Here is a 24,245-nt window from a genome sequence, read left to right as displayed (position 1 = left end):
ACTTGGCCTTTCTGGAACCATGGGACACAGGGGTCACACTCTCGTTTGGCTCGTTTCGGTTTCGTATGGGCTCGGGGGGGGGCCAAACGACCACGGCTTTTACCACCACTTCTCTGTCATGACCCGCCTCGGGTCAACCGTCGACACATCACCCGCCGCCGTGAGCGCCGCGACAAGCTGATCGGTCATGGCCGGCGGGCCGCAGATGTAGACAAGGGTTGACTCGGGGTCCGTGTCCTTTACCAGACGGCGAAGCTCGTCGCCGGAAAGGCGCGCAGCCGAGACGTCGACGCGGGCGCCGCACAACGTGTGTACGCCCTCCTCCACCGGGACTGTTTCCTCGCAGCCATGGGCTCTCGTGACGTACAGGCCAAGCGTGCCCCGTAGCCGACCTTGGCCCAAGAGCTCCGCCATGGTCTCGAGGAACAAGACGTCACATAGCTGCCCGCTCCTCGGCACCTTGGTGGCGTACACGACGCAGACGTCCAGGTCGGGCCGCGCGTCGGCCATGAATCGCAGCATGCTCACGAGCGGGTTCACGCCCACGCCGCCCGCCACGAAAACGACCCTGCGGATGCCGTCGAGGGAATGATCCGCCGATGACGGCGGCGGCGGGAAGACGAAGCTGCCGCCGATGCGCACGTGCAGCCCGCAGCCCAGGACCCGCGGCGCGGGCTGCCACAGCCATGCAGCGACGGCGTTGCCGGGGCTGTGCTGCACGGCGAGCTCGAGGAACGGGGGCCGAGACTGGTCTCGTCGGGACGCGGACGCGGCCGAGGGCGCCGACGTGATGGTGAAGCCGCCCGGCTTGGGGACGCCCGGCACATACGTGTCCAGCCACTGGCCGGGCGAGAACTGAGCATGTCGGGCCAGGTCAGCCTCGGTGGTCTGTCAAGATGAAGCGCCGTGGACCTGCATCGACGATCAAGGGCGAGAAGAGATGATGTGTTGGCCAAGTTGACGCAGCGGGAGGGAGTGAAACCTTGACAGGCCCTGCTTGAAGCTCCAGGCGGAACAGTCGTATTCGTTCGTTGACCTCGTCTATGCGGCTGATGTTGACCTGCGCGAGTTCCTAGACGAACCGAATCAAAGAGTCTCCCGGTTAGTTCATCAAGCCCACGGTGAAGTCGAATACACGGGGGGGATGGCGAGGATGGGACGGCGGAGGAATTACACCATGTCTCGGCTCCCCGGCCGTTCGTTCCAAATGCATACTGTTGGCCATGACGTCTCTCTCTCTGGCCAGCAATTGACGGTCAGGTCAGCATGGTGCAGTGCGGTTGGGGTCAGGTATTACGTCCGGCCGTGAGGGTCTATCCGTACCCGGCAGCCCCGGTGTCCGCGCCGCTGCATTTCCGCACCTTGGCACACGGACATGAGTGCTCAGGCATATCCGCTCTTGCTTTCGCCAACGTCTTGTCAAAGCTGCACATAGCTAGGCAGAGACATACAAGATATCCTATGACTTGTGGCGTGGCAAGGACGCTCGAAAACCACACAACTAGGCTTGCTCGCCACCGATTCCTGTGCGCATACAGCTCCTTGCACCGTATACCAATCGTAGCCGCACCTCTCACCCTGACACATTTTCCTCCTCAACTCCCCTTCACGACGGTTCCGTCCAGTTGACCTGGTCGATCACTTGCCCGGCAGAAGGGTGCGCGTACCCAATTCGCAGGCGCAATCGAAGTGGCTGTATACAGCGTCAGTAAATGAGACATGGACAGTGACAATGGATATCATGACCGAGAGCTTACCCCTTTGCAGCCAGATACTCTCATCATCTGCGTGGCTGCAGCGCCGCCTGCAAGCTCCGACGACGAGACATTGAGGAGCTGCATCTTTTGAGACTTGGGTACGGCCGCCTGCAGACCAACGCCGGATAGAGGTGCGGAGCCCGGCGCGTTTTGGAACCGAGCCGTCGCTTGAATCATGCCCTCGGCGTTGCGTAGAATCTGTATGCTAACGTTGAGACCATTGGCTTCGTAGCAAGGGAAGCTGGTCGGCGTCGAAGCCGAATGCGAGCCCTGCGGCGGCGGGGAAGCGACGGAGCCCATGAGATCCAGCCCTGCCGAGGCACCGGCTGGCGACGAGCTCGACTGTCCAGGCTCGGACCCGAAGAGGTCCATGATTGACGACATGTTCGACTGCTGCGGCCCAGGCGAGGCTGATGACGCAGGCGGTGCCGCGGTGCCGCCACCGAGAATGTCGGCGAGGAGGTCCGAGTTGGATGCTTGAGAGCCATTCGAAGGTGCCACCGCCGGCGCATCCATAATGTCGAGCAGATCCTGCTCCGTGGGCCTTACAACCCTGGATTTCCGGTTGGCTGCTTTGGCTTTCTTGGTGGGTGCCTGGCCGAGAACACGAGATTCCTCTTTAATTTGCGGAGGAGGCATCTTCTCGAGCACTCCGCGGCGGATCTGGTCAAAGGAGAAAAGGTTGCTGTATTCGACGGCCCGCTGCTGTACCTCGACGTCCAAGCTGGTTTGGTGGGTTTGCAGGATGCGGCGTATCCTCTCTACCGAAGAAGCATCCGAGAATCTGGCCGTCAGCTTCATGAGAGCCGTGATAATGTACTCGGTGGCCACCTGCGTAGCGTAGCTACTATTTAATATCATCGCCAGCAGGTCCACAATCTCGCTCTCTTTGACGTTCTGGACAAGCTGCTCCTCTTCTTCATGCTGGCCACCGCTGAGAAGAGCATCGGCATGCTCGCCCACGCACCAGGCTCCGGCCTGCGTCAGACTCTCCTGAGTAATGTCCTTTTTGAGGTTCGCGTACAGTTTTCGCACGCCGTACGACTGGAGCTCCGGGGTAGTTGCGATGAGACGGATAAACGACGATAGAATCTGCTCCTTGACGTAGTTACCGGCCAGCGACAAGACACGGAGCATCGTGTCAAAGTGCCATCGCTTGTTGGGCGCAAATTTGTCTGCGGCTATGCCAATCTGGCTGGTCATGGTTGGCTTAAACTCATTGTCCGCCACCTCCAAAAACGCCAGAAGCTCACGGATGAGCACTCGCACGTTGCTCTCATTTATGAGCGTGAAGCTCAGGTCGAGCGCACGCCGCCTGATGCTGATGTCTGGGTCTCTCAGACACTCGAGAATCGTATTGCGGTGTCTCTGGACGGCATTGGGCTCAATGGCGACGACCTTGATGAGGGTGTTGAGGGCCACATAGCGAATATTGTTGTCTCGATTGGTGAGAAACTTGCCGAGGATGTTGACTCCGAGCACTCGCAGCCCCGAGTCGGCCTCGATGTCGAGAATTGTGCAGACGGCCTCGTAAAGGATGGAGTTGCCCACGTTTTTGGACGAGTCCGTGTTTGTCGCGACCTGCGCCAGGATATCGTTGATTTGTTCGCTCGTATGGGCGTCCCCGACAGCGAGCACCCGCAGTAACCGGAGGATCTTGACTTGCAAAAACGGGTCGGTGATGCCAGTGACATCATGCTCCGGGGCATATCCTGATGTCGACAGGCCCTTCAACGTCTTGACCAAGCCAGGAACAAATGTTCGGAACTTTTCGACAACACCCTCCTCTCCCCCTTCCTCTTCATCGGCTTCGCACAAGCTCGTGACGAGTGTCAAGCCGCAGAGAAGGACACCGTGGTTCCTGTCAGCCAACAAGTGGGCTGCTTTCTCGAGAAAGTGTTCCTGCAGGTCGGGGACCTTGCGGCATATCCGCATGGCACAGAGCGCCGCTTTTCTTCTTATGTAGGGGTTGGATGTGGAAACCAGCGTCTCGATCTCGGGGAATAGGTCTCTCGACATCTCGATGGATGCTATGTTGCCCAGCGTACACAGGGCCAGGCCGACGATGTACTGGTTGGAGTGACCCAGATCACTGGTACTGAGTGTTAGTTCCGCGAAACTCATCGCGACAGAGGCAGGGGGCTTACTTTTTCAGCGAGTTGGTCACCAGAGTTAGCACCTCCTGGTTTTCGTCGAGGAGCAAGCTCGTGGCAAGGTGCCCCAGGCGCTTGTCTGCAAATCGGGGCGATGCCAGGAGCTTGAGGCACTCGATCTGTCCAAAGTGCGTCCGCTCGCCAAGGGTGAAGAGGTAAAGCAGTTTCGCAACGTTGTTGCGCCTGATCCGAGTCGGTAAGCAGACGGCGCAACGGCAAGCTACACTCGCAAGCGCAGCAGTTGGATAGGCACACAACACACCTGACGCCATGGTCATGGCTCTCCTCGCGGAAGCTGGCGCGTATAGCAGCGCTCTCCTTCTGGATCACTGCTCGTTCGTCTGCAATCGTCTTGGCCGCGCGAACATTGCGAATAAACTGTTTCACTGGGTTTCCGAGCCAGTTAGCGGTACAAAGCAAACGCACGGGTTGGAGACCAGCCGCTGATTGTCATACAGGAACTCATCTTGGAGCAGGCGGGAGCCAAGCGATGGGGGGGCCTCGATCTGGAGCAGTGGCAGCCGGTCCGAGGAACAGCACCGCCTGTCTAGCCGAGGCTTGTCAGCAGCGACCAATACGGCTGATTCGAGTCGAGTCCAAGATCGGCTGTTGACGGGGCTGTAATGGCACGTCGAGTCGAGTTATAACGTTATTTCGGCACACCGTGTTGCGTGTCCAGCGACTCGGGGCGGCCAGCATACGTGGGGCACTCGGCGTGGGTGCTGGCTGGGCCAGGAGGCTCTAGCAGCAAGAGTTCCCAGCGTGAGCGCCGGAAAAATAGAGGTCCCGATCACAGCTGGGACTTGCTGTATGTACAGCACATAGGTACCTAGGTACTGTAGGTACTTTCTCCGGCTCACCAGAGGGAGCCTGCAAGGACACAACGTAGACGTTTCTCTCCTCCAATATCTTTGTGCGGGCTGGAACTTCGCGTTGAACTGTACCCTATCTTGTTGAATTTCAAAGAGCAGTTTTCAATTTAAGACACATATGGATATGGCTGGCGCTCCTACAGATACATGCCCAAATCTACTGTAAAACTCGTGCCTCCAAGGCCCGTGGCATCCATCATAGTGCGATCGATTATGTGTGCTCTGCAACGTCGGCGAACCCACCTTCAACATCATTTAGGTGGAATGGTTAAGAAGAAAAGAGTCACTCCACGAGTTTACGGACGAGCAGAGCTGCGTCAAGGAACCGCAGGCAAGCAGATTGGTGAGGAACACATCAATTGGAGCCTAACTCCAAGAGAGGTTCCAAGAGCCGGTGGACTGGCTGCAAGAGACTGATGGCCGAGACGAAACCGGTTGAGAACCCAGAAACCCCAGAACATACCATTCCGCACCTTCCAATCCGTCAATGATCCCGGATCGCTCGCAGAAGCGTCGACGTCGACGATGAAAAGAAAAGAAATCTTCCCTATGCCTCCCCCAGATACTTGACGCCCATCCGCTCGAGCCCATAGCAAGCCTGTTTAACACCACGAACCAGGCGTGTGTGTGTGCTTGCATGTCATGATGCGGGCGGACAGGCCATCTGAAACACAAGGTATCATTTCCCTTACTTTTGCATCATGAGCTGAACAAATTCGTTGTCTTTGCGAGTGTTAGCACGTGCCATGTGTCTGGCCGAAGTGGGGACACCATACAGTCGATCCGGCCGTCGCCATCCTGGTCAGCTTCGCGAATCATTTCGTCAACCTCGTCGTCGGTGAGCTTCTCGCCAATCGACGTCATGACATGGCGCAGCTCAGCCGCGGATATGAAGCCGTTGTTGTCGCGGTCAAACACCTGGAGTCAATCAGCGATTGATATGCACGCGCCGTCAAACGGTTCACGCAGCACAAACCTTGAAAGCCTCACGGATCTCTTCTTCCGAGTCGGTATCTTTCATTTTCCGAGCCATCATGGTGAGGAATTCTTAATGACCGAACGGTTAGCCTTGCGGACCAGTAGCACTTGTCGGACCATGACGTACCAGGAAAGTCGATGGTTCCGTTGTTGTCGGCATCAACCTCGTTGATCATGTCCTGGAGCTCAGACTCGGAGGGATTCTGGCCGAGGGAGCGCATGACGGTGCCAAGTTCCTTGGTAGTAATCTGGCCTAGAATCGAAGCGAAGCGATTAGAGTCAGTTGCAGAGTAACTCGCAAGCAAGAAGCGTCAAACGCGGAAGCAAAAGGGGTTGGAGAGGTATTCGATGATGCGTTCGAGGAGAGAGCACGGCGGGGCAAAGCGAGATGCTTGCGTGGCGCGTGGGGAGCGACTCACCATCACCATCCTTGTCCTAAGCAACAGTGTGTTAGTAAAGGGAAGGGGTTTGGCGAGATGGATGGCTTACAAAGAGGGAGAAGGCCTCCTTGAACTCGGAGACCTGCTCTTCGGTGAGGGAATCAGCCTGTCGGGGCGAGAAGCGTCAGCGTAAATGCCATGATGCTAGAGTTGCGCACGAGCAGCCCCTCCTCCCGCGGGGTTGCGCAGCAGCATCCAGGGCGTCATCGGCACTGTGGATCAAAGCCAAGCAGAGGCAGTAGCAAGCGACGGAGAGAAACATACCATGGCGAGAGAAGGCGATGAGATGGTCGTGTGCGGTGCGGGCTTGGTCGAAAGTGCAAGGGGAGCGCGCCGTCTGTGTGAAAGTCGGAAAGGAGGTTTGGTGGAGTCGTGGCTCGCCCAAGGGCGGGGAGCTTTTCTTTGCGGCACAGCGGCGACTCGTGTCAGGGCGTGCGAAGGTCGGCGGGGGTATACGGGCGGTACGAGAGGATGAAAGGAGTCGACGGCCAAGAAGGCAGGCTTGAAACGCTTAGGTCTACTGGGGCTACTGGAAAGATACATGAGCACGAGTCGTTTTCTGCGAGAGCCGACTGTCGGATGGAGTAGTCGCCAGGTATCTCAGATAGGGAGTTAGCGACCTGGATGCCACATCAAGGTACTGTACCTGGAGGTTGGACAGCCGCTAAACGGGCACCCTCGCACGTGCTGTGAAGTCGCCCATCGAATCCGGCGGCAGAGGCCTAAAGTCGTACAGGTGATTTGGGCCTTGACACTGTTTCCAGCACTGGCTCCAGCACTGGCTCCAGCTTCTGCGTCGATGTCGAAGCATGTTTAGAGGCATCGAGGCCCTGCACCTGGTGGGATGGGGTGGCAGCAGTGGTGGTTAGAAGCCGTGCGGGCGGCCTCTTTATCGGCAGACGTTTGACGCATGAGGTACTCCGTATCGGAATTCGCACCAGCGACCCCACTGTAGGACGTGCCAGAACCTGCCACATCTTCTACAGTGCCGCGAGGCAGGCCTGGCAAGGCGCCCAAGTTCCAACAAGACAGGCACTTGTCCAGTGAAAAGTACTCCGCACCTAAGCAGTACGTACCTACCTAGGTACTAATGCTCTGTTCAACCTAGTCGATTAGTAGGTACCTCCAAGCAAGAGCCTCGCCCACGACCATCCCTCACTGAGGCTCTTAATCACCTCACCAAAGCTGCGCATCTTCCGCCTCAGACCGTCCAAGCAGCAACAACGTACAGCCCAACACACGTCGTGACGGCTGCGACAACGCCTCCCGCGCGTCCGCCATGTGGCGGGACCGCACCAATCTGTCCGTCTCCGTCCGCCTGGCTCACCAGTTCCCATGATCGACCCGCTGACAACGTTCCCTCCATAGCTACATCTCCTACCGGCAGTCGTACGCGCATCATCCCAAACAGCCGAGTCAGCCCAGAGTGGGGCCTGGCGTCTTCTCCGACGCCTACTCGAGCAGCAGCTATGGACACGACGATCGGCGCGGGCTGCTCTCGAGCGGCGCCTTCGAAGACGACGGCGATGCTGTCATCGAGATGGACCTGCTCCCCCCACGCTGGGCCGACATCTCAGACGAGATCACAGAGCTGCTTGCCGACATTGCGACCAAGGGCCAGCGGCTAGAAAAGCTGCATCAGAAACACGTCTTGCCCGGGTTCAACGATGACGAGGCCAAGAAGGCCGAAGAGGCGCAAATCGAGAAGCTCACCCAGGAAATCACGCGAGGCTTTCACGACTGCCATCGGTGCATCCAGCGCATCGAGCAGACGGTTCGCGAGTCTAAGGAGTCGGGCGGCCTTGCCCGCGCCGAGGAGATCATGGCCAAGAACATACAGATATCACTGGCAACCAGAGTCCAGGATGCTAGCGCGAGCTTTCGCAAGAAGCAGAGCGCATACCTCAAGAGTACGCTGCATCATTTTCCTGCCGAGCTTCCTCTCCGTCTTTCCGTAGTGCTCACCTCTTCACGCAGAGCTTCGCGATATGGGTGGCTTGGCAACCTCCAGCCCGGCCGAGCGCTCATCCACGCCGCAGCCCGGCTCCTACTTCTCCCCTTCCCTGCAAGAATCCGACGCCGACCGACTGTACTCACAGTCGACGCTACAGGCGGCGTCGCAAAAAAAGATGCTGCACTCCAACGACGCGGCCATTGCGCAACGAGAGCGCGAGATTGAGGATATCGCCCAGGGCATCATTGGGCTATCAGATCTCTTCCGGGATCTGCAGACAATGGTCATTGACCAAGGCACCATGCTGGACAGGATTGACTACAACGTGGAACGAATGAATGAGGACGTCAAAAGCGCCGACAAGGAGCTCAAGGTTGCGTCGGGATACCAGAGGAAAACGACCAAGAGAAAGATTATTCTCCTGCTCATCCTCCTCGTTGCGGGCCTGTTCATCCTTCTCTTGATCAAGCCAAAAAAGCACGACTCATGACGGCAAAGGTCGAAGTAGGAGTTGCCGGCGGCGTGATACCATGTAAGCCACGACCTTGCGCTGTTCAAGACAGCGTCGGGCATGTATAACCAAAATGTACATATTACCATTTCACAAAAGATATCAGCCACGATTGCATTCCGGGGCCCCAACGTACGTTGTCCCGCCCGTTCACCAATTGAAAAGAAGTGCATAGTATCCTTCACACGGAGCTTCCGCGCATGGAAGCCCACGTTCTTCATTTACATACAACTGCATGACACCAGTCTCGTTTGCATCATGACCTTGTGCCAGCTCTGCGCTTATTGTCCTTGTCGAACGCTTTGCCAAATAGCTTCGAATACCGGCTCCATAGTTTTGGCTTCTGTCGTTCAAGCTCCTCGAGCATATCTGATAGGCTGGGGAAGATGGCTGAGCCCCAGGCCTCCTCGACCAGATTCTTCAGATGCTCTGCTGCCATCTCATTCTTGTCCCTGGATCGATGCCTCGGCCGACCAGGCACCTGACCCAAGGCGATGCGCGAGATGACTGCCGCTCGCACTATCTGCGTATCGATGAGAACACCTTGGTTCCGCAGAATGGCCAGCAATCGTACGCCACACGCAACGTCAAACCCCCGGATCCCCGAAATGCTCATCTCCATGAGAGCGGGGACACTCGGTCTGGTAGCCAATGTTTGATCGAATCCCCATCTCACCACGGAGCGCTGCAGGTGAGCGTCAAACAGCTTCTGCACGGGATGCTCTCGATGGGTGAAGGGAAGGTCTGCAGGGATGTACTGCTTCTCGTCAGATTCGCCTTCCGCCGCCTGAGCTACCAAGTCTTCGAGTCCTGTTGTCTTTTGATCGGAGCCCGAGCCTGGACTGTTCCGCTTCGAGTCGGCTGGGAAGGGCCCGTTGGCCGAGCTCTCCACCATGCTGTCGTTTCGATTGATGAGAACTGTACCTTGTCGCCGCATTAATCTTGCCGGAGAGTCATTGCCGTCGCGTGTATGGCGGGTTGTCTTCTCATTCTTCATCCGAATTCCCACCGCATCGTCTGCACATGTCTCCAACTCAACAGGGGCCACAACCGCCAGCCTCCTTCCACGAGCCGCGGTCTTGCTACTAGCCAGTCGAGGCCAGTCTTCCCGGTGTACCGGTATCAGCCCCCCCGATGGAGGCATGTAGAGCTGGACCACTTCCAGGCACACTTGCTCCAGCTCGTCGAGCCGACCTAGGCGTCCAAGGTTGTAGAGAATCAGTCGCCAGTACCGCAAAGGTATGGCAGCATCCTGACACGCAAGACGGCGGGTGAAGTCGATCGCGTTATTCAAGGCGGAGCCCGGATCAGTGTCAAATGCTTCAGGAAGGCGAGACCATTCAATCGGGTGGCTGCTGAGACCATCAAAGCTGCATCTCAAAAGCTGCGAGGCGCTGTCCTGGGCCACACTATGCCCTAATGCTTCCATGCGATTAAGGACGTCCTTAATTTTGCCTGCCCTTCGCTCGACGAGTCCGCTTCTCAGCAGCGCGTTGAGACGCCTGGATGATGACCCAGTCCCAATGGCCCATTCGACACCTTTCAATAGCCTCGTCCTTCTCCAATCAAATTCCCGAGCAGATGCAGCCAGAAGCATGCGTCGGGTCTCTTCATTGTCGAATTCATCTGGGTGGATGTCGCAGTGCACCAGGTCCGTGAGTAAATCATCCTCTCCGTGTTTCGCAAAGAATATGAGGACCTTGCAATATGTTTGTGACGTGATTTTGATGTCCAGCTTCTCGAGTTGTGCTATGCGAGCCGCGACACCTCGAGCATCCGACTCTCGCAAGGCAAGTGACTGGAGGGATCGAGGCCCAATGACACGCAGACCAAGCTTGTGGACAAGGCTGATGGCGAACTCAACGGACGTCCACAAACTAGCGAACCACTTCGCCACCATTGAGTCGCTATACTGGCCCGTTGAAGCGTCACGAGCCACGAGCGGCCGAGTGTTTTCATCGCTATCGTCGCATCTTGGGTATTGCCTCCTAGATCGTGCGGCGGAAAGCTCCTCGCCCGTAAGAGCAATGAACGGATAGTAGCTCGCGAGAAATGCCAAAAAAGGACTCGACCTGGTCGTTGTAGGGAAGTCGTTGAACATGATGAACGTTCTTCGCCACGCGCGAGCCAGCTTTGATTGTCCAGACGAGAAGAGGACCGGGATGACGTGGTCGTAGAGTCCGCGCTCGGTGCTGAGAATATATAGACTTCTCAGGGTGTCCTGCATCTGTGGCGAAGGGTCGAGCACAAAACTCGAAATCAGAGCTTCGAACACCTCAGTCCCAGGAGGGAAACTGGGGACAAGTTGCATGTGGCAGCGAACAGCCTCGGTGAAGCGAGCTTGACCTAGACAAGAGTGCAATATTTTCAAGTAAATCTCGGGCCATTTGAAGCCGGCTTCGGTGTACAACTGATGAGCCACTCTGATGATGACTGCAATTCGCCGGTCACTGTGAAGGGCGACTGTCAAGACCCCATCACGAAGCACGTCGGCGTCAGGCAGAGCAAAGAGCTTCAAGAGCCCTTTGTCCTGCATCAGTTGAAACACAGCCCAGGCATCGTCGTCTCGGCACTCACGGCGCAGAGTTACGAAAAGATGCTCCCAGCTTCTCAAGCTGCTTGGCTGCAACTCAGCTCCAGCTTCGGCCGCATGCGGTGCCTGTCCTGTGTTTTCGTTGTTTCTTGTTGTCGATTCCACTTGGCTCGGGGACAATTCATGCTGCATCCGAGCTGACTCTGACATCCCACCTATTTGCCATCTTGCAAGCTCTGACGGCCTCTTGGCCTGCTTCTGGCAGGGCAGATGAGGAGCTAGAGTCCGCTCGGACGAAGCGGTCGCCGGGATCAAGGGGCCTGTTGGCGTGGTAACTTCTCGGAAGAAAGGCCTCGAAAGTTTGACTTTGATCCTCGAGGTAGGTTCCGTGGCAATTCGAGCAGTCGGAGGAAAACGTCGAATTGGGGTCAAGGTCTTTTGCATTCCCAGGTCTGCCTCCGATGGCCACGGGTGTTGGCCGCATCGAGTCGGTCAGTACCAGAGAATGGCACGAGGCGGTACAAGGCCCTCGGGAGAGAGACTCGGGTGCTTTTGACTCGAAAGTTGTGCCCTTGTTGGAATTGAACTCGCGCGTTGTGATAATTGAGATGAGGCATGTCGAGCACGTGTGCGCCAAGCAGCGTCGTGCTGAGTCATTCATCAGCCGATTGGGCCGACGCCAATGGCCTCATTTCTGCGGCGGCGGACCCGACACCCTCAACCTCCACCGTGACCAAGTACTCCTTTTCGCACGTCAACGTCTCGAAGCCTCGCGCAAGCCTCAGCCTAAGTCTCTCAAGATGGGGTAAGCTCCCGGCATTCACCACCGACACTGACGAAGCCGTGCGCGCAACTTGTGGCCGCAATGGCAACAGCGGACCCGACCATGATGTACAGTCAACGAGCATCAGGCTGACGCATGTTTAGTTTGGTCGACGCAAAGAACAAGGTGCCCGACCACCAGCGCTTCTACCAGCAAGCCTACAAGGCCCACACCCGCGTTTGGAAGATTGTACGAGAGAATTGATGCCATTTCGAACCCCTCTCCCGACTCGATGCTGATGGCCCAGCAGGGCCCGCGGTCTCGTTGGTACATGACGCCCTACCTCATCGTCCTCTGGGGCACATTCGGAGGTTCGATTCCATTCCACTTGCAATCCGGCCGTTTCCCTAACGCATTGATAGCTTCCATGTACTCTGCCGGACGGAAGGTCATGGGTCACAACACCTGGTTCGGCAAGGAGTAAAGACTGGCATCATGATGCTCATCAGGTTGTAGAAGCCGCATTACTACTCAACTGCCAAATAGAGAATTTCGATGAACAGGCGCAGTCCTCTCATTTCCTCTGCGGTTAGGTCCTTGTCCCTGCAAATGCATTCATTCCTGCCAGATAGACCCCCTCAAGATGAAATGTTTATGTTGCCTTGAGCTTGGTCCACGGTGTCACGCAACCTTTACGCCATATGTTTCGAAGTACAAGCCCGAGCGCATCATCAAATGAATAGCCAGCTTGCGAGAGACTGTTTGCCATGGCCATTGCACATTCCGGCGTCCGCATTCTCGGTCTCGCAGCTCACCACGCTCACTCCGGATCAGTAACCTGAAGCGCCAGGGGCCTTTTCGTCTTTGCGCAAGCTGGACAGCATTTCACGGAAGCGCTCTTTTCCAGATCCAGCCGCGCCGCCCTTGATGCCTTTGCCACTGACGTCGACCAGCTTCGCGATCCGGTCCCAGCTTGTTCCACCAGAAACGGTGTCGTCCTGGTTGGCCAGAAATTGTTCAGCGTCCTTCTTCGTCTGAGTAATGCCCTTTTCCTTCTTTGCGTTGTAGTTCTCGTAGAAGTCGTCAATATTTTGTTGGGCCTCTTTGATCGTCTCCTCGCGCTGAGCTGCAAACTGTTGGGCTCTCTTGGCGATTTGCTCGTCTCGGCGCTCCCTCCACTCTTTGATTACCTGGGGCTCCTCTTCGTCTTCCATGTAGGTTTGGTAGCCCGAGTTATAGCTAACAGACGGCCCAGTTATCGAACTGGTTCCGGGGAGGCCGCTGGCACCCTACGCACGGCATCGTCAGCTTCTTGAGCCTTTCGCTCGAATGGCATTTGACTTACAGCCGAAGGACTGGCCAGGTCAGGAAACTGAGACTCGAACGAGGACTGGGCAGCGTCACCCTCGCCCAGGAGGTCGTGGCTGGCTTCTCCAGCGGCAAAATCGTCGTTTGTTGCAAACTGGTCTGCGTCGGCGCCGAGAACAGCCTTTTCGCGAGCGAGAAAGTCGTCTGCGGAAATCTCGGCCGAAGGGTCCTTGACGTCGGTTTGTGCTTGAGGAGGTGAATCAGCGGCATGAAGGTTGGTTGTCTGGTGCCGCCGTCAATGCGCACTCACCTCCCGAGTCAAAATCCTCGAGGGAGGGGAATCGGTCCGCCATCTCGAAAAGCTGAACAGTAAACAAGCTTTGACACCTGAGGTTTGGTGAGGTCCGAAAAGCGCATGGGTTGCCGGAGGGGTGTCGCTTCGCTGGGGGGATCGCAACGACGACTGTGTAGCTTGATCCACACTTGGTTGCGACCGCCTGGCTGCACCTCCCTTTCCAGCAGCCAGTGCACCCACCGCGCAAGGTACGTTCTGCCAGGCGGTGAGCTTGAGGACGCGATGCGCTTTGCATTATTGCATTAACCAGAATCAAAGCCTGGATAAGCGCAAACGCAATGGACATCTGTACAAGTCTCCACGCACTCATGCATGTAACCGGCCGTACCCGCTGGACAGTACCACACCCTCCAAGCTTTTCGGCCATTTATTCACTACCTATCCCACGCGGCTGAGCTCGACCGCCAACATTTGTCGTCAACCTGCTTGCCAGAAATCGTAGTGCGCTTGTTCTTGTCAACATTCAGAGGGATCAAGGCCTTTGCTTGTGAGCAATCTAGGGTCGCTCGGAGACGGGCTGCAGCCAGCCCGCAGCTCTGTATGACCCTGCTAAGGGCACGCGCACACACGTTGCAGCAGCCAACTAGCTCTGTTGTCCCCAAAAGGACTTTTCCTTGTCCAACTTCGTCGTCGCCTGTAGAGCCAGCCTCAAGCGTCCAAGAAGGACGGGTAGTCTCGACCTTGGAAGACACAGCCCTTGCAATATCTCGCCCACTCTTCGCCGCATCTCCTATCCCGCCAGCCTTCGACGATGGCGTACAACGATGACTCCGTGCTGGCACGGCTTTCGTCGCTCAACGAGAGCCACGACAGCATCGCGACGGCAGCTCAATGGATCATGTTCCACAGGTTCGACTTCGACAACGCGCGCTGCCTTCACCTGATTCTGTGTGCTAACCTTTATCTTGCTTCCAGGAGACACGCGGATCGTACAGTGCAGCTCTGGATGCAGCGACTCAAGGACTCATCCAGCACCAAACGTCTGACGCTCGTTTACCTCGCAAATGGTGAGTCACCGTTGCGCAATCGCAGCTCTTGCAACGGCGACTTGGCGGGTTGTTTGCTAACTGGCGACTCCTCAGAGGTTGTTCAGCAGTCCCGGATACGTCACAAGGAAGACTTTGTCATCGCCTTCTCCCCGATCGTGGCTGAGGCTACCGCTATCGCCTATAAAGGGGCTCCGGCCGAGGTTCAGGCAAAGTTGAGACGCGTCGTGGATGTCTGGAAGGACAGGACCATATTCGAAGGCCCCATCCAAAGTGCCATCGAAGCCAGACTTGAAGGTAGGTGGCTGACGGAATCCTGCCTGCTCTGAATGACGCGGCTAACTTCCCGAAAAGAATTGGACAAGGCTCGCGGGGCTCCGAAATCGGGGTTTGGGGGGTCTCCGTTTGGAGCTTCCTCCTCAGTGCCGTCCGAGTTCACGCCCTTGGTGTCTGCACACCAGAAAGTATCGAAGCTGAGCTTGCCGCTCCGCACGACAGTCGCTTCGGCCAATCAAGAGTACGAGAAACACACGGATCCTAGCACGGCGGTGCCGACGGCGCCGGTATACGCCGCCCGTCTTAATGGTCTTCTCAAGACTCTTGCAAACGCAGAAAGCGCCGTGGCGGAGTGTGTCAAGGCCCGGGAGGGCTTGGTATCAGGGTTGGAGAAGCTGCTGGAGACTAATCGAAGTGCTCTGGAAAGCGACAAGAATGCTGCGGCTCAGTTGCTGAAACGGAAAGGGGAAGTTGAGGACAAGAAGCAGCAGGTGGAAATGGCCATAATGCGAGCCCTTGGCCCTGCAGAAGGGAACGGCTCTCCGGAAGAAGGGGGATCCGTGAGCCCGCCTCCTGAACCAGGCCGGCCCGAGATGGAAGCGTTGACTCCGCCGGCAATCGAGGACGAGCCCGCGGACCCGCTGGGAGAGGCCCTGGCCTCAGAGGCTTCGGATGATCAATCCGCGGCAGAACCGGACACAGATGCTGCATCTGCCCCGGGCCCCTCTCCCCAATCCTTGACCATCTTCACCAACGGCGCTAACAAAAGACGACGAGTTGATGATGGCGATGAGCTTCCCGATCTGGGTAATGACGGAGATATTGACCCCGAAGTGACCGAGATGCTCAAGGAATGAAGAAGGATGTGAGAGCATCAGGCTCTCGTGGGAACATGGACCCGGACGTCGGGCTTTAGATCTTGGAGGAGCACACGACAGAGGCTTTTCGAAATGATCACCTTGGTACCCAAACGTTATGCGACGAGCTTGACAATTTGTTTTTCGTCAGCAGGCCTCATCTTGCATTTCATGTACGAGATGTTAGGCAAAGAAATCGAAATTGAATCGCTGTGGATCGGGTTCTCTGATGTTGAAGATGTTGAAGCTCGGGGCCTGGTTAGGCACCCACATGTGAGCACGAACAAAACCGACGTCGGCCTGAGCCGAATGGTTTATGTAAGCAGAAGCCTCCTGAGTATAGTACTTTCGTGCCAAGTACCCTGTCTGTAGCTGTGAGCAAAGACGTCATCACAGGGTGAAGAATTAAGCGGCGAAATATGAAGCGACCCACGTCCCTGAAATGTATCGGTAGGAACAAGGTACTTTACGGATACCTAGTCCTTGCCGTGCCCACTGGTTTGGCAAAGCCGTCCCAATTTTGTCCCCGGAAGCTTCACATCTTTCATCCCCACCAGGTTCAATCAATCGACTCATCCTCCCGCTCGGCGGAAATGCCACAACCACCTGCGCCTTACACAGCCTTTCCTTGACTCACAGACTCCTTCCACCGTCGCGCCAGCCCCCTTCGCTTTCCCTAGATGAGCCGATGATGCTTCGTCGAGACGCCGCTTGTCAGCGCATCTTCAATTAAGATGGTATCGGCCGCCGCGCGGCGAGCGCTGTCACTTCGACTCGCGGAGGGCTCTCCCGCAGCGCCTCAACTATCCACGCCTTCCGTCTTTGGGCGAGGTCTCTGGGCACCGTCGTCGTGCGCTTCAATACCGCAGATCCGACTTCTCTGCGCAACACCGAGCCGCGATCAACTCCTCCCTGCCTTTTCGCTTCCGACGTATTTGTCCCGCGCTCAGCGTGGTCCCGCTCCCACCAAGCTTGCGCCCCTGCGACCTCGGTCCTCACAGCGTGGCAAGATCCTGAGCACGCTTCGTTGGTTGTCCCAAGATGCGCGCCCTCGGCAACAGGTTCGGCCAAGCACCGGACCCAAGCTGACGGAGGAGCACCAAGCACGACAATCACAAGATGAGGCGGAGGACCAGGAGTTCAAAAAGAGCGACAAGGCTACAATGGCTGCACAGGTGAACCTATCTGCCAAGCTGTCCAGAGAAGGCAAAGGACAAACCAGGGCCGGCATGGGGGAGATATGGAGGCTCGTCAAAGTCGCGCGGCCCGAACTCCGATGGCTAGCTTTGGCCTTTTTCTTCCTCGTTATTTCCTCCACCGTCACCATGTCGATTCCGTTTTCCGTCGGCCGAATCCTCGATCTTGCCACCAAAGGTGAAGCCGATGACATTCGCCTTTTTGGCCTCACGCTGAACCAGTTCTTCGCTGGTCTGGCTGCAATCCTAACCCTGGGCGCCATGGCCAATTTCGGGCGAGTCGTCTTGCTACGCATTGTAGGTGAGAGAGTCGTGGCTCGACTCCGGTCTCAGCTCTACAGACGGACCTACGTCCAGGATGCCGAGTTCTTTGACGCCAACAGGGTCGGCGACCTCATTTCACGGCTCAGCTCCGACACGGTCATTGTCGGCAAATCCGTGACGCAGAACCTGAGTGACGGACTCCGAGCCCTCTTCAGTGGCGGTGCAGGCTTTGCCATTATGATTTGGACCAGCCCCCAGCTTACCGGGCTGCTGCTCCTCATGTTTCCTCCGGTCGCAATCGGCGCCTTTTTCTACGGCCGAGCCATCCGGAACATCAGCAGGGCGATCCAGAAGAACCTTGGAACGCTGACAAAAATTGCCGAGGAGCGGCTGGGCAACATCAAGACCAGCCAGGCATTCGTCGGGGAAGTCCAAGAAATCGGGCGCTACAACAAGCAGATTCGCGAGATCTTTGCGCTGGGCAAGAAGGAGTCGCTGACTGCGGCTACCTTTTTTGCTTCGACCGGATGGGCAGGAAACATGACCATCTTGGCCATGCTCGTCGTTGGCGGCAGCTTCGTGCGATCCGGATCCATGTCACTAGGAGAGCTCACGTCGTTCATGATGTATACGGCCTTTGCTGGCTCCAGCCTGTTTGGCCTCTCAGGATTCTACTCGGAGCTCATGAAGGGGGTCGGGGCAGCTAGTCGATTGTTCGAGCTGCAAGATCGCAGACCAGGCATCCATCAGACGGTGGGAGTCCCGGTCAAGTCGGCTCAGGGGCCCATCCGGTTCCAAGGTGTTAGCTTTGCCTATCCGACTCGGCCAGCGGTCAAGATCTTCAATGGGCTGAGTTTCGAGATCCCGTCGGGGAGTAACGTCTGCGTCGTGGGGCCGTCCGGTGGTGGCAAGTCTACCGTGGCTTCGCTGCTGCTCCGGTTCTACAACCCAATGGCAGGCTCCATTACGATAAACGGTGTCGACGTTTCGAAGATGAATGCCAAGTCGCTCAGGAGACGCATCGGAATGGTGTCGCAGGAGCCCGTGCTTTTCTCGGGGACCATTGCCGACAACATTGCTTACGGAAAACCAATGGCATCTCGAATGGAGATTATCTCGGCGGCGCGGCGAGCCAACTGCAACTTCATCAGCGACCTCCCAGACGGCCTCGAGACGCAGGTTGGAGCTAGAGGATCCCAGCTGTCGGGCGGTCAGAAGCAGCGCATCGCCATTGCGCGGGCGCTGCTCAAGGACCCCGACATTCTGATCCTCGACGAAGCCACGTCGGCGTTGGACGCCGAGTCGGAGACGCTGGTCAACGAAGCCCTGGCGGGACTGCTGCGTGGCCACAACACGACGATATCGATTGCACATCGTCTGTCGACAATCAAGCGATCGGACCAAATCATTGTGCTCAACACCGAGGGCAGAGTGGCGGAAATCGGCAGCTACGCGAAGCTCGCGGCAGACACGGAGAGTGCCTTTAGCAGGCTGATGGAGTGGCAGATGAGCGGCGGGGATGTCCCGGAGAAGCGGAGCTCCGAGTCTGGGGCAAACATCACGGAGGCTGAGGAGTTGGAGCAAGACCTTGCGCGAGAAGAGCTGGCACTTGATGAGGGGCAGGAGACGGACGAGACGCCATCGCGGTCTGTGGATGGCGCAAAGGCACCCTGAGGGGGTGCTTGCGCTCTTGTACGCCTCACGACGAAGGTGCTCGAGTTTCGCTGCGTGTGTTGGGTGATGGAGAAAGCTGTACAATACTACTAAACTACTAAGGACTAGAGTTGAGAAATCGCATTGGCCGCACTCCACTGGCGAATAAAGTAGCGTGGACGTGCGAATTACTCGGCACGGTTGTACATGCACACCAGTATTACGAGCGCTTCATACTTTGCTCTGCGAGGGCGAAAGTACCGGTACTGCGGGGCGGGCATGCTTCTACGGCAATCACATGCTCGCGGAGGGTGCATGCGCACGCGGAGCCTGCGATATGGTCCGATTCATTCTCACGCCTACACGCACACGGGCAGCATGGCGACCATCACCGAGGGCACGTTCAAGCACGGCGATGCCGGCTTCTACTCCAAGACCTGGACGGTGAGTCTCAAGTGCGCATCGTCAAGGACGCGGCTGACGCGGTGCAAAGCCCCGAGGTCCCACCAAGGCCAAGCTCGTCTTCGTGCACGGCTTCAGCGAGCACATCAATCGCTACAATGACTTTTTCCCAGTCCTGGCGGCTCAGGGCATTCAGGTCTTTGCATGGGACCAGCGAGGATGGGGCCGCAGCGTCACCAAGCCTTCGGACAAGGGCCTGACGGGCCCGACGTCGCAGGTACTGGCCGACGTGGCAGCCTTTGTGCAGGACAAGCTGCCCCAGTCGACGGGCGGGGACCAGCAGGAGACGGCGCCCGTCTTCGTCATGGGCCACTCGATGGGCGGCGGCGAGATTCTGATGCTGGCGAGCGACGCGCAGTACGCCGAGCTGGTGGGCCGCGTGCGCGGCTGGATCCTCGAATGCCCGCTGGTCGGCTTCCCGGCGGGCGAAGAGCCCAGCAGCGTCAAGGTGCTGGCGGGTCGCCTCGTGGGCCGTCTCCTGCCCCGGCAGCAACTCAAGCACGTGGTGCCGCCAGAGCATCTCAGCCGGGATCAGGCCATTGTCGAGTCGGTGCGCAACGACGCGCTGTGCCACAACACGGGCACGCTCGAGGGGCTCGCGTCGCTGCTGGACCGCACGGCGATGCTCTCGTCGGGCCAGGTGCGGCTGGGCAAGCAGGTGCGCAGCGTCTTGCTCGCGCACGGTACGCAGGACAGGGCGTGTAGCTACGATGCGGCCATCAAGTTCATGGAACGACAGCATGCCGTCGAGGACAAGACGTCGAAGACGTACGACGGGGCGTACCACCAGCTCCATTCAGACCACTGCAAGGACGACTTCGCCAAGGACCTGCTCGGCTGGATTCTGGAGCGGTGCCAGGAGAAGGCGGCGTCGTCACCGCAGCTGGAGGCGAAGCTCTGACATGATGTACATGAGATGAGGCAAAGACGAGATTGAATGTCGGAGCTGGCTGACTTGCATCTCGTTCTGCCCGACCTGCAAAGGCGACGCGTGAACCAATTCAATGCTGCCTGCGATGACTACCTTAATAAGGCACTGTTCCGTCTCGGTCGGTTCTGGAATGGCAGTAGGACAGTCGACGGCACGAGTCTCAGCTATTGGTGGCTCCCGCCTGCCTCGCTCCAAAAAGGATGCCTAGTCTGCGTGCTCGTGCGAGGCAGGACGAGGCAGGACCGAGGCGCACGTGAACGAGGCAACTGTTTAAACGTCCGAGGTACGTCCGTGTCCTGGGTTTTGCTGTAATTACTTAATATCTACAAAAGGGAAGACTGTACCGTTACTTCGTCACACGTTCTGATTCTTCATGTGCGCAGGCCGCGATGACATCTCATGTCTCGGTTGGCGCGTGGCACCTTGGCCCGCCAATAACTTGGCTGTAATGTCCGTCGACGGCTGGCGCGACATATGCAACACTCTGCGTCTTGGGTTTCAGATCCCCCCCCCCCTCTTGCTCCTCCTCTCCTCCTCTCCTCCTCCTCCTCTACGCTTGGGGGTTCCGCTGCCGTGGGCGGTCTGCTGTGCCATATGAACCCATGCATGGAGCGGTGGTGGTCGGACGAGTTGCTCCAAAGCGGCGGGTGTCTGTGCTGTCTCCCTGCCACCTGCTTATCCCCCTTCTTCTCTCTCTCTATCTCTCCCTCTCTCTATCTCTCTCTCTCTGTTTCTCAACCACTCGCGCACCATGAGGGGTGCCAGACTGCGAGTAAGCAGAAGAAGTGTGAGCGACGTCACTGGCTGTCAACCCTCCGCTCCCCCTTCCCCCTCTTCCCCGGGGCCGCTCATCAGACCGTCCGCGGTTGGCTGCGGCAAAAAGGCTCCCCCAAACAACAGTCCCCATGATCGGCGGTAAATTCGCCGTCTGCCCTCATTGAACGCCTTGCCACGTCCCGAGTTCCTGATTCAGCGCGCACATGTTATCGCCAAGCAGCACCAACTCGCGCAAGCTAGCGCACGACGATGCCGCCAGCACCGCCGTCGAGCCCGTCGCCCACGACGCCTTTGAGCGCCATCCCTCGCACTCGCCCGACGTGGAGCGCCAGGCCGGCAGCGGGCCCATGTCGCGCCTCAGCGTCGAGAGCGACCCCTACGGCCTCATTACCCGCTACAAGACCGACTCAGACCTGGAGCAGCTCAAGGCAAACTCGTCCCGCAAGCGCCGCGGCTGCGCGCCCCTGACGGCCAGCGGCCCCGTGTCGTCGGCGGCCGGTCCCATGCCGCAACGCAACGTCCGCAAGCTTCGCGGCTTCTACGAGAACCAAAACGCCGTCATCGAGCGCATGCTCAAGTCGGTCGAGGAGCACCGCGCCGACGCCCGCCAAGAGCAGGGCGATGACCAGCTCAAGTACCGCATCGCCGTCTACGGCTCCTTTGCCGCCAACGTGGTGCTCGCCGGCCTGCAGCTCTACGCCGCCATCACGTCGGGCTCGCTGTCGCTCTTCACCACCATGGCCGACGCCATCTTCGATCCCCTCAGCACCATGACGCTCATCCTGTCGAGCCGCGCCATCAAGCGCGTCGACCCGTGCCGCTTCCCCGCCGGCAAGGCCCGTCTGGAGACGGTAGGCAACATCATCTTTTGCTTCCTCATGACGACCGTGTCCGTCGTCATCATGGCCTTTGCGGCGCAGGAGCTGGTGCAGGCGCGGCCGGACAAGCAATTCCACCTGGCCTCGGTCATCTCCGTCTGCGCCGCCTTTTCGACCAAGCTGGCCCTGTTTTTGTACTGCTGGTCCATCAAGGACCGATACAGCCAGGTCAACATCCTGTGGCAGGACCACCGCAACGACCTGTTTATCAACGGCTTCGGTATCCTGACGTCGGTGGGCGGGGCCAAGCTAGAGTGGTGGATCGACGCGACGGGGGCCATCTTGCTGTCGCTGCTCATCTCGGGCGTGTGGCTGCACACGGCGTTTGGCGAGTTCATGCTGCTCGTGGGCGTGGTGGCGTCGGTGGACATGCAGCAGCTGCTGACGTACGTGTGCCTGACGCACTCGCCGGCCATACGGGGCATCGACACGGTGCGCGTGTACCACTCGGGCCCGCGGTTGATCGCCGAGGTGGACATAGTCATGGACCCGTCGAGCTCGCTGGCCGAGGCGCACGACGTGGCCGAGGAGCTGCAGGTCAAGCTCGAGTGCCTGCCGGACGTGGAGCGGGCCTATGTCCACATTGACTACGAGACGACGCACAAGCCGGAGCACGCGTTCAAGAAGGACCTGTGAGACGGGAGAGGTGGAGATGGTGTTAGACGTTGTGGATAGGGGGGGGGGGGGTACGGGATACTGTCGGAAAACCACTGTGGCATGCAGACCAAGGTGAAGGGTGCACTCCCACGGGTGTAATACTGTAACCGCCAAATGAGTCCTATGGGTAATTCATGGAGGTGCTGGTGGCAGTGTGACAGATAATATGTACTACAGGACATGCCAAATATGAGTGGATGGCCTCGCCAGTGGGGGTGGTGGCAGGTGCATGTGTTTGGCCTGACATTTGGGTTTAGAGTATTTGTTTTAACACGCAAAAATGCATGAGACTGGCGAGGGATAATTCATCAGTGGCTGGGTGGCATACAGTATGTTCAAACGTATGGCGTTTGTGGGAGAATGATTTGCGGCACAGCGGAGGCATAATTATGTACTGTACGTCCGGAGTACTCCGTACACACTCGCTACTGCACCCAAGTACATACCTAGTTAGGTAGGTAGATAGTCATTACCCCGCATGAACTAGCACAGCGTGGGCAAGGATTGGCCGTGTACGGACTACGTACTCCGTATCGTACTTACAGGAAAATCATCCAAAGAAGCTTCATGTTTCGTGCGGGGGCGGGGGGACCCCTTTTGGAAAAGAGACGACGGCTTGCCAATGGCGGAGGGGTGACGGAGGAGCGCAATGCGTTCTAGCCATGCCCTGTGTGTGCGCGTGACGGCTCCTCGTCGTTGATCGGCGGGCGGCCATCGGAAGCTCCAGGGTAGGAGGACAATGGATGACAATGAATGGTCAAACTCGGCACCTATTGACCAACACAGAAGCACACACGCGTGCGCTGTGAAACGGTCGAGCCCACGCGCAACCGGCAGTCGTCGCGGCGACGGGCGGCGTCTTGCTTTTGTTGCCCGGCTGTCTCCAGCGAGCCGTTTGTTTCTACTCGGTACGTATCAACTTAGTTATTGCAGTAGACGAGCGCTGTGCTCTGCAAGTACCTGGTCCAGTCAGAAAGCGGACGGAGTAGCTGATACTCGCCATGCACACATGCACGAGCGACAGCGCCGATCCTTCGTCACCGGCAAACCTATGGTCATGTCCAGCCCCTCGCCTCGCCGAGACACGGAGATTGTACATACAGTACAGTGCTCTTTTCTTGAAAGTCAGGAACGGTAGAAGTCGGGATATTGCCGGGCGTCGCTGGCCTCGCAAGTCTCCACGCACAACGGCCGTTGATTGCATCGCCGGGACCAACAACATGTACCGAGTACGTACCAGGTGCCCAGAGCTTCAAGTGGCGTGGCGCTGACGTCGATAACCTACCTTAACCTACTAACCTACCTACTTAATTACCTACAGTCTAACTTACATACCTACGTCCACCCAAGCTTATTGGTAGCGCCCAAGGAGAAAATCCCACACCTCCTACCTAATACACCGTCCCTGGTTGACGATAGCGTCGTCCAGCCTCTCTCTCTCTCTTTCTCTGTCGCCTCCTCACGCCGGTCCCCTCCTCCGGCCTTGTACAGACCTCCCTCGCCGTCGCCCCTTGACGACCAATTCGCTTATGCACGCGCCCTTTGAAAGCACGCGCCTCCGAAATTACGAATAATCATAATACTCAGAGACGGCGCGAGCAACACCATTGGCACCCCTTGGTCGTTTTCCACTCTCCTCCCATGGACCGCAGGCTAGCTTGACTTTTGGGACCATTGCCCTTGT

General features: G+C 57.8%; 10 protein-coding genes across 10 annotated transcripts; 6 read left to right on the top strand and 4 right to left on the bottom strand.

Moving 5' to 3' along the window:
• Positions 1-99: 99 nt before the first annotated feature.
• Positions 100-4,376, bottom strand: HRG_04844 (AP-1 complex subunit gamma-1; the record flags this gene model as incomplete). Its single annotated transcript, XM_044863315.1, has 6 exons — positions 100-855; positions 1,631-1,693; positions 1,758-3,849; positions 3,905-4,093; positions 4,173-4,296; positions 4,367-4,376. The coding sequence occupies 6 exons, from the start codon at positions 4,374-4,376 to the stop codon at positions 100-102; spliced, it is 3,234 nt and encodes a 1,077-aa protein (XP_044721929.1).
• Positions 4,377-5,470: 1,094 nt separating this feature from the next.
• Positions 5,471-6,467, bottom strand: HRG_04843 (calmodulin; the record flags this gene model as incomplete). Its single annotated transcript, XM_044863314.1, has 7 exons — positions 5,471-5,505; positions 5,559-5,700; positions 5,759-5,829; positions 5,888-6,013; positions 6,180-6,195; positions 6,250-6,306; positions 6,465-6,467. 7 exons carry the CDS (start codon positions 6,465-6,467, stop codon positions 5,471-5,473), a joined length of 450 nt encoding a protein of 149 aa, XP_044721928.1.
• A 1,012-nt stretch (positions 6,468-7,479) lies between these two features.
• On the top strand, positions 7,480-8,644 carry HRG_04842 (SNARE domain-containing protein; the record flags this gene model as incomplete). The annotated part of the gene is made up of 3 exons (XM_044863313.1): positions 7,480-7,502; positions 7,569-8,110; positions 8,178-8,644. 3 exons carry the CDS (start codon positions 7,480-7,482, stop codon positions 8,642-8,644), a joined length of 1,032 nt encoding a protein of 343 aa, XP_044721927.1.
• Positions 8,645-8,921: 277 nt separating this feature from the next.
• On the bottom strand, positions 8,922-9,560 carry HRG_04841 (pentatricopeptide repeat domain-containing protein; the record flags this gene model as incomplete). Its single annotated transcript, XM_044863312.1, has 1 exon — positions 8,922-9,560. One exon carries the CDS (start codon positions 9,558-9,560, stop codon positions 8,922-8,924), a length of 639 nt encoding a protein of 212 aa, XP_044721926.1.
• A 2,557-nt stretch (positions 9,561-12,117) lies between these two features.
• On the top strand, positions 12,118-12,445 carry HRG_04840 (cytochrome c oxidase subunit VII domain-containing protein; the record flags this gene model as incomplete). Its single annotated transcript, XM_044863311.1, has 3 exons — positions 12,118-12,210; positions 12,272-12,332; positions 12,384-12,445. The coding sequence occupies 3 exons, from the start codon at positions 12,118-12,120 to the stop codon at positions 12,443-12,445; spliced, it is 216 nt and encodes a 71-aa protein (XP_044721925.1).
• Positions 12,446-12,791: 346 nt separating this feature from the next.
• On the bottom strand, positions 12,792-13,622 carry HRG_04839 (clathrin light chain domain-containing protein; the record flags this gene model as incomplete). The annotated part of the gene is made up of 3 exons (XM_044863310.1): positions 12,792-13,250; positions 13,307-13,515; positions 13,580-13,622. The coding sequence occupies 3 exons, from the start codon at positions 13,620-13,622 to the stop codon at positions 12,792-12,794; spliced, it is 711 nt and encodes a 236-aa protein (XP_044721924.1).
• Positions 13,623-14,375: 753 nt separating this feature from the next.
• HRG_04838 (RNA polymerase II-binding domain-containing protein) lies at positions 14,376-15,743 on the top strand (the record flags this gene model as incomplete). The annotated part of the gene is made up of 4 exons (XM_044863309.1): positions 14,376-14,473; positions 14,540-14,631; positions 14,707-14,907; positions 14,965-15,743. 4 exons carry the CDS (start codon positions 14,376-14,378, stop codon positions 15,741-15,743), a joined length of 1,170 nt encoding a protein of 389 aa, XP_044721923.1.
• A 1,325-nt stretch (positions 15,744-17,068) lies between these two features.
• HRG_04837 (ABC transporter transmembrane domain-containing protein) lies at positions 17,069-18,877 on the top strand (the record flags this gene model as incomplete). The annotated part of the gene is made up of 1 exon (XM_044863308.1): positions 17,069-18,877. The coding sequence occupies one exon, from the start codon at positions 17,069-17,071 to the stop codon at positions 18,875-18,877; it is 1,809 nt and encodes a 602-aa protein (XP_044721922.1).
• Positions 18,878-19,234: 357 nt separating this feature from the next.
• Positions 19,235-20,219, top strand: HRG_04836 (serine aminopeptidase, s33 domain-containing protein; the record flags this gene model as incomplete). The annotated part of the gene is made up of 2 exons (XM_044863307.1): positions 19,235-19,300; positions 19,350-20,219. 2 exons carry the CDS (start codon positions 19,235-19,237, stop codon positions 20,217-20,219), a joined length of 936 nt encoding a protein of 311 aa, XP_044721921.1.
• A 1,010-nt stretch (positions 20,220-21,229) lies between these two features.
• On the top strand, positions 21,230-22,540 carry HRG_04835 (cation efflux family domain-containing protein; the record flags this gene model as incomplete). The annotated part of the gene is made up of 1 exon (XM_044863306.1): positions 21,230-22,540. The coding sequence occupies one exon, from the start codon at positions 21,230-21,232 to the stop codon at positions 22,538-22,540; it is 1,311 nt and encodes a 436-aa protein (XP_044721920.1).
• Between the last annotated feature and the right edge of the window lie 1,705 nt (positions 22,541-24,245).

This window comes from Hirsutella rhossiliensis, assembly GCF_020360975.1.
Source record: "Hirsutella rhossiliensis strain HR02 chromosome Unknown scaffold00004, whole genome shotgun sequence".
NCBI lineage: Eukaryota > Fungi > Ascomycota > Sordariomycetes > Hypocreales > Ophiocordycipitaceae > Hirsutella > Hirsutella rhossiliensis.
The sequence above is the reverse complement of the archived record's forward strand: the minus strand, read 5'-3'. Positions and strand labels throughout refer to the sequence as shown.